We start from the raw sequence: 13402 nt of genomic DNA on the forward strand, positions 1-13402 counted from the left end.
TGATTTATCAATTTTTCTTTTCTCTTATTTTATTAAAAAATACAGGTACATTGTTCTGTAAAATTCAAAGAGCCCTACTGAGAAGCATTGCAATCATGCTTTCTTATATTTCATTACCATAAACTCCTCAATTATTGTGATTTTCTGTTTGACTAGTTAAGGGTAGATCTCTTACCTTGGTTTGACTATCTTCTACGTAGAAAGTACTGTGCTTAATTCTTACTGAAATCTAAACCAGGAAGACCCACCCTTTGATTAACTATGCTGTAATTCTTATTTAAAGTAATATAACCTCTAGCATATTAATAAATTATTTCTATACATTAACTAAATGTAACTCATTTAAAGCCACACAGTTAAGATAGTAGCACAGCCTGACTATCTTAGTTGTTTTGTGCTGCTATAACAGAATGCCTACACCTGGGTAATTTATAAAGAACAGATTTGTTTCTTATAGTTCTTGAGACTGGGAAGTCTAAGGTCAAGAGACTCACATTTAGCAAGGGCATTTTTGCTGCATCATCTCATGGCATGGCCAAAGACAGACAGGCAAGAAAGTATGTTAGAGAGAGTAAGGGGCGGGGCTATGGGAGGCAAATTCATGTTTTTTTCAGGAATCGGCACCTGTGATAACTAGTCCACTCATTCCCTAAAGGCATTAATTTATTCAAGAGAGAAAAGCCCTCATGACCTAATTACGTCTTGAAGCTTCCACCTCAGCGCCATTGGGGGTTAAATTGCCAACACATCTATTTCAGGGGACACATTCAAGCCATAGCACTGGCAAGAATTGCAGTGTGCTGACCCAGTTGTCATTCAGCTCTGCCTTTTATATATGTAATCCAGTACAGTGTAAAGTAAATATCTTGAGTCATTTAAAATGAAATTTTAGTTGTGTTGTTTTCTTTATCAAGGCATGTATTATTTTCTTTATCTGCATTTTAAAGCTGATTCTTCTCCATAGGTAAAAGTAACAAATGACAGATAACGCACTTAGCCTCCTAAAGCCAATGATATCTTATGGTTTTTTTTAGTGAATTATTCTGCTTATAAGTGTTTCTGTTAACTACCAGCGCTGGATAAAGTTGCAGTGTTACATATTGATTAATTTAGCAAATATTTATAGAGTGCCTGTTATTTGATAGACACTGTACAGAAGGCAGTCCAGTGGTTAAAAGCATGGTCTTTGGAATTGTTGCTCTAACAGTTAATAGCAGTGCTAATTATTTACACTATGCCCCATTTTCTTCAGTGATAAAAGGTGGCTAATAATAGTTCCTATGTCTTAATAATTGTTAGACTTAAATATTGTATGTAAAACACTAGATGTAGTTTTTGTTACTATTTTTGTAAAATTCTACTTTTCTTCATGGATTAAGTCAGCTAGATATGTTTTGAAACGTAGTGAATTATAAAATAGTGGTAGTCTTCCCGTTTTACCTTCTTAAATGCTGATACTTTACTTTTACTCTTTACTCTTATTTTTTGTAATGTATGAAGTTTGATATTACTGATTTATTTTGATATTTATTTATATTCCCCTAAATTTTCTCTTAGATGAAGAAAAAAAGATGGTTGAGGAAGTATTCAGTAATGCAATTGATTGCTTGTCTGATGAAGACAAAAAACTCCCTCAGGTAAGTTTTCTTTTTTTTTTTGAGTTGGCATCTCACTATGTCACCCAGATGGAGTACAGTGGCACGCATGCTCACAGCCACCCCAGTGTCGACCTGTTGGGCTCGGGTGATCCTTCTGCCTCAGCCTTCCAAACAGCTGGAATTAAAGGCACGCACTACCATGCCTGGCTGATTATTTTGATTTATTGTAGAGATGAGTTCTTGCCAAGTTACCCAGTCTGGTCTCAATACTGCGGGCTGAGGCAATTCGCTCGCCTTGGCCTTCCAAAGTGCTGGAATTACAGGCTGAGCCTCTGAACCCGGCCAAGTTTTCAGTATCAGTAGATAAATTACAGGTATTAATAGGTTGCATATATTCACTTTGCATTTCTTGATTTTACCATATTGCACTGTTTACACACTGCAGCATATATATGTTACATATGCACTGAAATGATACCTTGATTTATATTTAAACTTCTGAAAAGGTGTCAAGAAGGAAAATTTGCTATCAGAAGGAACTTTTCTCTGCAAACACTCATGGTCTGCTAATGTTCCTAATATTACAGAATTTTTAGTGCTAATTTTTAAGTCATTAAATTTTTTAATTCATAAGGCTACCAAATATAATGAGAGTATATCTAATGAAAAACATGTGTTTAGTGAGGAATTTACCATCTACTTGACTTGAATCCAGTTTATTTTTCCTGCATTGAAGTTTTCTGGGAATTCTAAATATGCTGATGCTTGTGTGCCACTTTTAGATATTCTGACTTAATTGATCTGCATCCTGATCATCAGAATTTTTTGAAAGTTCCACAGGTGATCCTATTGTGCATCCAAAGCCGAGAAATACCTGCCTTCGATTGACCTAATATATGAGAGTTTTGTTGGGTGAAGAAAAATTGGGAGGTCATACTCTCCTTTACAAATGAATTTTTTCATTTGTAAGAGATATACTGTAAGACTGTGGTGGCATGTTTCTTGCCATTTCAAAGGGTATTTAATTTCTAAATGTTTTCATATTTTTTCTTCCTAACTGGATTATTAGTATCTAGGAGCTGAGCCATGTCTTCATACATCTTTGTTATAGCACACTTTTAATAGTAGGTGTTTAATAGCATTTGATAGATTGTTAATGAGAATGAACTCTTTAGTAATTAATTTTTTTAGATGAAGTACATATTATTCATGTTAAATATGTTTTATAATTATTTATTTTTCTTGGGTTTTAGTTGCCAATGTCTTTAAGCTTATTTTGTATAGATAAAAACTCTCCCTCTTAGCTTGTTATTTTTTAATTTAATTTTATTAAGATGTTGGGTACAATTCAGGATTAGGTATACAAATGGTCATTGTACAGGTAAAGTTTGGGCCTCCCGTTGATCCCCACTTTGCCTGGTTTGAGATCAGGTACCCTTATTGAGGATGTGTTCCCATCCTCATGTCCAAACCTTCCCCTCCCCCCCAGCAATATCCTGCTACTGCCAATCCCTTTCTTCTAGTATTATGGTAAATGTTTAGGGTATGCTTATGCGTCAGAACATGTGGTATTCTGTTCTTTGTTTCTGTGATGGATTACTGAGTATGATAGACTCTAAATCCATTGCTTGTTATTTTTTTGGAGGAGTTGAAGTGATACTGGAAAATTTAGAGCGGCAAAGCATTTGTAAAGTTAATTTACAACTTACCTTTTATATTAAAGTTAGGCCAGAATCATATTATTTTTAGTTAACCTGTGGAAATATAGGTTTGGATTTTGCTTTTATTCTGAAAAGCTTTCAACACTTTCTTTAAAAACAAAGCATTCTTTATCACCTGTTTTTCTTAATTTAGTTAACTTAAATTTTAAAATTCCGTTTCTCATATTATGAAATAAATGTATTCCAAAATCACAGGTGGAACATGTACTTCCTCTTTTAAAGCGAGGGATTGGTATTCATCACGGTGGTTTACTTCCTATTTTGAAAGAAACTATAGAAATTCTCTTTTCAGAAGGATTGATAAAGGTATGGTTTTATTTTTATTTTGTTATGCCCCAGAATTGTGTTGTGTGAAGTTTGAAAATTATAGAAACCATTTTTAAGAGGCAGGGATGTGTGTTTGTGTGTGTGCTTTGACCATGTTATGTGCAATGATATGATTTTTACATATGGTGTTATACATCATAAATTTGGGGGTGTAGTTTAAAAATCATTTGTTTAGCCGGGCATGGTGGTGCGTACCTGTAGTTCCAGCTACTTGGAAGGCTGAGGCAGAAGGATTGCCTGAGCCCAGCAGGTTGAGGCTGCAGTGACCGGGAATGTGCCACTGCCCACTAGCCTGGGTGCTTAATATTTTTAAAGTAAGAAGTGGTAACACTTGGATACAGTAGGATTTGGGAGAAGATGCTATTTAATTATAAGACCTGGAGTTGATTTGATAAGTGGACTTCTTTCTACATATAGATTTAAAACGATTATTTTGGAGGAGTAGAGGAGATAAGGAAAATTGCTGGTTAGACTTGGGAGTTTTTAGGATGTTCTAATTTAAGTCAAAGAGAACCTGATTTAATTTTAAAATTATATTGATGTCACTGCCCAGACATAGGATATTAAAAATGGGAAATAATTTCAGAATATAATCATAAGTCTACATATGATTCATACTATATTTTATGTTTAAGAATTATTAGAATTTAAAAAACCATATGTGAGGTTTATCTCAAGAACTACAGCACTCAGAATATTAAAGACAAGTTTACTCACCTTGGAGAACATATTTGAAGTAGTTTAAATCAAGAATTGTTCAGTATTTATACCTGGTTCCTGGTCCTATTAGTGTTTCTTTCTAGAGTGGATATTTTGCTCAGCTCCACTTTTAAAGAATCTTTTCTAAAACACTTGAACAACGTTTGTTATGAAATTCAAATAGAACAGTTATACATAAAGTAAAAAATGAAGGATCATTCCGTTCACTTTCCAGAAATATCCACTAAGGTACACACGTAGTTTAACACTAATACATGGTTTATTTTGTATACAGCAAAAAAGTGATTATACTGCCCATGTTATTATACAATTTTGTCATATGTCTTCATTTTTTTTAACAAATGAATAATACTATTGAGTTGATGAGCTAAAGCATTTTTATTTTATTTTAATACTTCAGTGACTTTACTTATACAAATATATTTTTTGCTTAATTCACTACTTTTGTTGGTTAAGCTTTAGAAGTGAACTCCTTCCCTAAGACATCTTATTAGTAAAGTTGTCCTCAGAACTACTACATCATCAGTAAAGGAGCCAGGAAAATTTATCTGTGTTTAGAAAAGTATTCTGTATTTAAAGCTTTGTCCATAAAACTAGTGCGTATTCTTTCCAGTTGCCACCACTAGAATTTAAGGTCTTTTTTCCCTGAATTCAAAGATTTCTGGGCTATAAGTGACATTAAAAATTATTTCATAATTTTATATGTAAAATACTGAAATATGTCTGGTAATAGCATATTGTTTGTTATTTTTGTAGAATCTCATTAATAACTAATTTTTAAAATGAAGGATGCATTTTATTTACGCTTAAACATTATAAAAGTAGATTTTTAACTTAAAATACATGTTTAATTATATAATTACTTATTCATTTATTTAGGCCTTATTTGCTACAGAGACTTTTGCTATGGGAATTAACATGCCAGCTAGAACTGTTTTATTTACAAATGCCCGCAAATTTGATGGGAAGGATTTTCGATGGGTAAGTAAAGCAATGCATATAATAAAATTATCTTTATTTTATCTTAGATGACTTTGGCTTATGTAATCTTTGAGATTTTCAGTCCCAACCTCTTAAGAACTTGAACCTGAACTAATACAAGTTCATCAAGGTTAACCCTCAGTCCCCTTAAATTTCTATCCACACTGCCCCAAAACTCTTTAATGAAGGAGTTTGGTGATGGGAGTTATGTGTGCAAGTGATCCAGAAATGCTTTAAAACATTTTAAGAATATCTAGAATTTTTATTTAAGTTTAAGGTCTTTAAAACATTTGTTACCACAGTGGCTGTAGTTGTGTCTCTTTTGCACTTCATGCTTAAAATAGAAGTTCTAACAGGTTTGTATACATCTTTGTTGTTTTTTTAAATTTTATTTTAGATTCAAGAGGTTTGTGTGCAGGTTTGTTACATCGGTATATTGTGTGGCGGTGAGGTTTGGGCTCTTCATCCAGGTGGTGAGCATGGTATACAGTGGTGATCTTTTCGACCCTGGCTCCCTCTTCCTTCTTCACTCCTTTTAGTAGTCCCCATTGTCTGGTTTTATCATCTTTATCCTTACATACATGTCTTTTTTAAGGCAGAAGAAAAGAGAGAAAATTGGGAGCATGAGTGAAATGGTGAACTAGGGTAAAAAAAAATCCTTAATCCCAAGTGCCCCATTCAGCATCATTTACCAAATTTAAAATATGGGTTTAGAACTTTAATAACTATTGAGATGCTAAAATAAAAACAACAATAACAACAAAATCCTGACTCTAAAGAATCTCAGTAGGAAGTAAAAATTGGCAGACATGCAATAAAATGTTATAAACACTCTGAGCAGTATGTACAAGAAGTATAGAGCATAAGAAAGGAGGTCAGATGCCGGGCTCGGTGGCTCAGCCTGTAATCCTGTGCTTTGAGAGGCCGAGGTGAGTGGATTGCCTGAGCCCGCAGGTTTGAGACCCGCCTGGGCAACTTGGCGGGACTTCATCTCTACAATAAATCAAAAATTAGCCGGGCGTGGTAGCACGCGCCTGTAGTTCCAGCTACTTGGAAGGCTGAGACAGAAGGATCACCGGAGCCCAGCAGGTCGAGGCTGCAGTGGCCAGGAGCGACCACTGCACTCCAGTCTGGGTGACAGAGTAAGACTCCAACTCAAAGAAAAACAAAATAAAACAAAGTATTAATTTCTATTTTTCTCATTTTGCAGATTCAGAAAGTTAATTATGATTAAGTCAGAATTGGTATTTGACTGATTTGGGGTTATGATTTGCATTCCTAGATTTTGCTGTTTTCCAGATTATCTAGCTCAGCCATATTGCTGGTCATGAACCTGTGGGCTCAGGCAGTTCTCTCGCCTTCACCTCCCAAGGTGCTGGGATTATAGGCATGAGCCACCACAATGGCTTCAAAGGCATTATTTAGTGCCAGTGAATTAGCCAATATTTCCTAGTAGCTATGGTATATTTGAAAGCACAATTAACAATAATTGGGGGGAAAAATGGTAATTGGTTTACTGTTTAAGTCATTTTAGATGTAAAATTTAGTTTTGTAACATTATTCTCAACGTTTTATGTTACCGTGCTTTTACTTAAAACTCTCCTAAAAGTTTGTTTTGTTTTTACTCATGTTTCCTTTCTTGGAATATATAACTTGTACTTGTGAGTTTTACAGTAGGCAAAATTAAAAAATTTTTTTTACTAGTTTTTTCCTAAACCGAACTTTTATGTTTATACAGATTTCTTCTGGTGAATACATTCAGATGTCTGGTCGTGCCGGAAGGAGGGGCATGGATGATAGAGGAATTGTAATTCTTATGGTAGATGAAAAAATGAGCCCAACAATTGGGAAACAATTGCTTAAGGTAACTATGTTAAAATTCTGTGCCTTTACTAAAAGTTCCAGAAACGTACTTCTGGGAGCTACTTTGAAATTAGTTGTGTCAGTTCAGATACTTTTCAAGTAAATAAGTTAATTTACTAAACTGGGCTTAGGAAAGTAGAAGAGTGTAACTGCTCAGAATACTGGTGTCTTATATTCTACTTTAACTAATAGTTAAAGAGCAACTTAGGTAATAGAGTGTGAAGATTTCCAGAGGGCAAAAATGTTTACTTTATCCCCAGATTTAAGATATTTCTATATCTGCTCGCTCCACTGCATGAGTTGTTCTTGACCTATCAGAACTGGAAATGTAGAGCACGTATCAGTGTTTTAGGCAGGCAGCCAGCTCCAACTTTGCAGGCCCAGATAGTTTCATTAATTAATTTAGCAATCTTCCTTTCCAGTTCACCCATTGATTATAAATATCCCAGTTGTAAATTTGAAATTTTAAGCTTTATTGCAAATTAGCCTTTTATTTTGCTTGTTTAATATTTCTGCTTTAAATGATATAGGACTTTTATTTTTGTTTTATTATGAAGAGCTTCCCTTGGAAGTTTGATCCGGTTGCTTTCCTCCTTATCCATATAGTAAGAAGTTATTAACAAATTCCTAGAGGAAACTGTATTTTGTTTTGTTTTTGAGACAGGGTTTCACTGTTGCCCAGGATAGAGTACAGTGGCAGGATCATCGCTCACTGCAGCATCAACTTCTTGGGCTCAAACAATCCTTTCTCCTCAGCCTCTTGAGTAGCTGGGACTACAGGCATGCACCACCATGCCTGGCTAATTTTTCTATTTTTTGTAGACACTATATCTCACTATGTTTTCTGGGTTTTGTTTTTTTGGTTTTGGTAGGCACAGCGTTTTACTATGCTACCTACCTGGACTCAAACTCCTGGACTCAAGTGATTCTTCCCCCTCTACTTCCTGGGATTATAAGTGTGAGCCACCATGCCCAGCCTTTAGAAGAAATTGTTAATAGCATAGGAAACATTAATTAAAGCGTAAAATTAATTGACCAGGTACGGTGGCTCAAGCCTGTAATCCTAGCACTTTGGAAGGCTGAGGCGAGAAGGTTGCCTGAGACCAGGGGTTCGAGACCAACCTGGACAACTTGGTGTGACCTCGTCTCTACAATAAATCAAAAAATTAGCTGGGTGGAGTGGCTTGCTCCAGGCTGAGGCGGAAGATCACCTGAGCCCAGTAGGTTGATGCTGCGGTGGCTGTGAGCATGCCATTGTACTCTAGCCTAGGCAACAGAGTGAAACCTCAACTCAAAAAAAAAAAAAGTGCAACTCATTAGCTACTTAAAAATCACATTTCAAAACATGTTAAGACATGCTTAGGTCAGTATCTGAAATAGACTGTCCAACTTTTTAAGTTTGGGAACTGCATGAAGAATTTGAGATACAGTCATAGGAAACCTGGTATGCTTAAGCAAAATAGATACAGGTGTTTTTATATGAATGATGATAAAGCTTGTCTCTCCATATTTATAGTGGTTATTTAGTGTCTTATTTTCAGTTTTAAAGTTCAACATGTGGAAACTTCTTTAGTTCTTTATGGAAGGAGAATTATATAGGACTGGAAATTTGTATCTTATTCTTTTCTTTAAATTGTGCCAGATATAACAAGTGCTGTTTTTCTTTCTTATACTCTTTGTGGAAAGAACAGAATCAAGTTGCCAGATCGTAGGAGGTAGTATTTTAATGACAGCATCTGCTACAATATTTATTCCGTTTATTTGACATTTCAGGATTTGTTACCTTGTAAGTGTGAATAAAACTCTGTTGCCTTTCATTACATTTTTAAAATTAACTTTTCTAATAGATTTTTTGAGATGTAAATCACATGTCATATGTCTCTCACTTCTGTGGTTTTTATGTATTCACAGAGTTTTGTCACTCTTACTGCAGTCAATTTTAAAACATTTTCATCAATCCAAAAAAGAAACCCTTTGTCAGTAGTCACTTCTCTTCCCAAAATCCCCTCCCTGTCCTCTCAGGCCATAGGCAATTACTAATCTACTTTCTATATAGATTGACTTATTCTGAACATTTCATATAAACAGACTCTTTTTTTTTTTCTCTTAATATAGTATTTTCAAGTTTCATTTATGCTGTAGCAGTACTTCATTCCTTTTTACTGATGAATAAAATATGCCATTGTATGGGTGTACCACACTTTATCCATCCAAGTAGATGGACATTTGGATTGTTTCTGCTTTTTTTGGCTATTGTAAACAATGCTGCTATAACCTTTTGTTTGTAAGTTTTTGCATAAATATGTTTTTTTTCCCTGAGTATATACCTACGAGTGGAATTGCTGGGTCATTTAGTAATTCTATGTTTAACCTTTTGAGGAACTACCAGACTGTTTTCTTTAGCAGCTATACCATTCCTACCAGCAGTGCATGAAGGCTCTAGTTTCTCTACATTCTACCTAACACTTGTTAGCTGTCCTTTTGGTTTATAGCCATACTGGTGGATGTGAAGTGAAACATCTTGCTTTGAATATTATATAGTTTGATTAAAAGGATTTAGTACCTGTTATGTACCTGCATTTCTAGACCTTTTTTTTCAGGTTATTTTTTATTCTTGGTGCTGTGACTCAGATCTGAAGACACGTTTCTTTTATTGAGACTAACTCATGTACAATTGTTCTCCTCTAGAATTATTTTCAGGTAGTTCTACTATCATTAAAGAATTTTTAGGCAGCTTATTCAGTAACAGTAACAGCAACTAATATAATTTTAACATGTCCCAAACATTAATTTCAATAATTATTGTTATTTTCAAGTTTCATTCATGTTGTAGCAGTACTTCGTTCCTTTTTGCTGATGAATAAAATATACCTTTGTATGGGTGTGCCACACTTTATCCATCCAAGTAGATGGACATTTGGATTGTTTCTGCTTTTCAATAATTATTTCAATAATTATTGTTATTAACATTAATTAGTTATTATCCCGACTTTATAAATAAGGCCAGCAGAGGTTAAATAATTTTCCAAAATCATAGTTGTTGTTAAATGGCAAATCCTGCTTTTGAATTTAAGCAGTATGACTTCAGAGTTGATGGTCCTAACTACCATCTGGTACTGCTTGTTAGTACTTCACGCAGATTTTTCAGCTGTTGGGTCAAACACAGTTTGGCACATAAGACAGCGTAGCAGTTTGTCCTTTGATATACTTCATAAAGTATATTAACTAAAAAAATCAATTTATTATACTATCAGGTGTATTTTATTGTAAGCAAAATAATTGATTCATTATTTAGTCATAGGACTTTAGTGAATAGAAATACTGAGTAAAGTTATTTTTGTAAATAAAAATTAAAATACATAACTTCTTCAGAGACACCTTGTATGTAAAAATAATATATTTTGTGTATTAATGCAGTTAAGAGCTGTTTGTCATTTTTAATCATTTTTTCTGTTGTTGATCTTAGCTAGAAAGATGACAGAATACATGTTTGTTACGTGTTGGCTGAATGATATTAGTTGCAGTTTTCAATATATATATATATACCCATATATATTTTGTACATGAGCATGTAAATAATTTAACAATTATGAATTTGAAATAGTTTAATAATTTTTTTCTTCACTCTTGGTTCGACTAATTTTTACAGGAGCAACAGAGAAAAGATTCAACTTTTCGAGTCCTGCTATTGTTGCAGTATCTTCTATTTTTTATCTAATACCTTCAAATCCATTACTTTTAAATTATTGGGCAAATTTCATAGCTATTAGCTTAAACAGAATTTGACGTAAGAAAACAGTTTGTTCTTTTGATACAGTTTTGGTGTACTTGAAATGAGCTTTAAAAAATAAATTTATCATGTTTATTCAAATGAAAAATTGCAAAAATGGGAAAGTGTGTGTTTAATAGCCTTCCAGAAAGACTGGTGAATAAATCTTTTATTCTTTAGCAGCTAAGAGATATTTTACATTTATCCAGAACACCAGAGGAAACATTTTACAATTTGGTACCCATATTTTCAAAAAAAGTAAAAAATAACACAGTACTTTGAGTAAATGTTATTAGAGATTTTATAAAAATAAAACCATTTCTATAATTTCTCCAATGACAAACTTACTGGTTCTTGAAAATATATAAAGTTCTAATTCTAGAAGTGTGGTGCTTCTAGTCAGTGGTATGATTTTTTCAACACTGACTCCGATTGTTAATGGTCAAGGAAAATTAAATTGATTTGAAGAAAAAATAATTTTCACCTTACTGGTTATTTAAGTTCTTTATAACTCTAGGAGAAATATACCTGTTCTTATAGTTAGTTCTATAATTGTACTAAGATAATTACTTACAGACCTTTTTTGGAGAAGTGGGAAACACGTGTTTGTTTCCCCATTTCCACCTTTGTGGTGCATAACACAAAAATATTTAGATAGGCAGCTTTTCAGAACTACTTGAATAGGAATATTAAAAAGTATTTTAAAATATTACAGAAACTACTCTAGAAAATTGATCTGTTTGGCTCTTTCAATCTTAATATCTTTCTAGAAATCAAATTGCAACTAAATCCTTCAGTTTGTCTCAAATCCTATAAAGTTTGTATAAAATCTTCATTGATCGTCAGTTACCTGCTTTGTTCCAGTTAAACTTTAGGTTATTAGGCTGTCTGTTGATGTATATTTTGAGTTGATTGATCAAATTAAATACATAAAAAATTGAAGCCGGGCTCGGTGGCTCAGCCTGTAATCCCGCGCCTTTGCGAGGCTGAGGTGAGTGGATTGGCTGAGCCCGCGGGTTCGAGACCCGCATGGGCAACTTGGCGAGACCGCATCTCTACAATAAATCAAAAACTAACCGGGCGTGTTAGCACTTGGAAGGCTGAGGCGGAAGGATTGCCAGAGTCCAGCAGGTCGAGGCTGTGGTGGCCAGGACCGGCCACTGCACTCCAGTCTGGGAGACAGAGTGAGACTCCAACTCAAAAAAAAAATTGAGTTTCTGGCTGGACTCGGTGGCTCAGCCTGTAATTGCAGCACTTTGGGAAGCTGAGGCGAGTGAATTGTCTGAGCCCTCAGGTTCAAGACCAGCCCGGGCAACTTGGTGAGACCACCTCTCTATAATAAACAAAAATTAGCTGGGCATGGTAGTGCGCGCCTGTAGCTCCGGCTACTTGGAAGGTTGAGGCAGAAGAATTGCCTAAGCCCGGCAGGTGGATGCTGGGGTGGCCGTGGGCGTGCCAACTAAAATATGTATATATATCAAGAGTTTCTGTATTTTTAGTAATATGAATGGTGCATTGAATTGACAGGGATATAAAATAGATTGCAATATGACTTGCCCTTTGGGAGGACATTAGGCTAGATAGTCCTAGGTCCTAGCTCTTACCTGTTTAGCTTTGGCAATTCCCTGCATTCCTCTGAGCCTTTGTTGTATTGAATAGAGGCAGTAACATCCATTTTGTTATGAATGTTGTGAATTGAAGATTAAGTATGTAAAGTATTTAGTGTAGTAATTGGCAAATGCTAAGTCCTCAATATGATGGTCATTTTTAAACTTGGAAAATTTATCTACAGGAAACTCATTGTTAGAATATAAACTCTGGTAATTCTAGTTCAGGGAAATTTGAAATGATTCTGGACTAGATGGTTGTGATTTAAGGCTTAATGTAGGAAATGTAGCTGGGGAATTGCATTTTGATTTTCAGGGCTAAAAAAATAATATTTCAGGAAACAGAAAGGACTTTAGAAGCAAGAATTAACATGTATTTGGATTTCTTAGTTTTGCTAAAACACAGATTTTGAATGGATACTTACAGATGAGAGAGAATTTATTGACTTGATTGCTAAACAGGGTGTTCAGTTCTGAGCCTCGGTATTTTTCTCTCTGATTCTTAGCAAAAACGCAATTTACAACACATCCAGTACACTTTGCTTCTTCCTCTCTTCTTTCCTCCCTCTCTCCCTCCTTCTCTTCCTCTGTGTGTGAGTGAAATAAAAGTTTCTTAAATCAGCACACTTCTACTATGATATATTGTGTTATTTTCCATTCTATTTCATTGGGGAAAAATGCAAAATTTGGTGTAAGCTACTAAACTAATTTTAGTACCCACAGGGACTTTAAGTAGTAATGTACAAGAAGCCCCCAACATACAAACAAGTTCCGTTCCAAGAGTGTGTTTATCTAATTTGTCTTTTTTTTTTTTTT

At 34.6% G+C, this 13402-nt stretch overlaps 1 protein-coding gene across 2 annotated transcripts in view; it reads left to right on the forward strand.

Moving 5' to 3' along the window:
- The window catches only part of SKIV2L2 (Ski2 like RNA helicase 2), a 101654-nt gene that overhangs the window by 25382 nt on the left and 62870 nt on the right, over positions 1-13402 (forward strand). For both annotated transcript variants that reach the window (XM_021716388.1, XM_021716389.1), the window contains 4 exons: positions 1558-1637; positions 3515-3625; positions 5246-5347; positions 7086-7211. In XM_021716388.1, coding sequence (XP_021572063.1) covers positions 1558-1637; positions 3515-3625; positions 5246-5347; positions 7086-7211 — 419 coding nt within the window. The remainder of the gene's footprint in view (positions 1-1557; positions 1638-3514; positions 3626-5245; positions 5348-7085; positions 7212-13402) is intronic.

Source organism: Carlito syrichta, unplaced genomic scaffold (genome assembly GCF_000164805.1).
Source record: "Carlito syrichta isolate Samal-C Ts95f unplaced genomic scaffold, Tarsius_syrichta-2.0.1 Scaffold308804, whole genome shotgun sequence".
Lineage (NCBI taxonomy): Eukaryota > Metazoa > Chordata > Mammalia > Primates > Tarsiidae > Carlito > Carlito syrichta.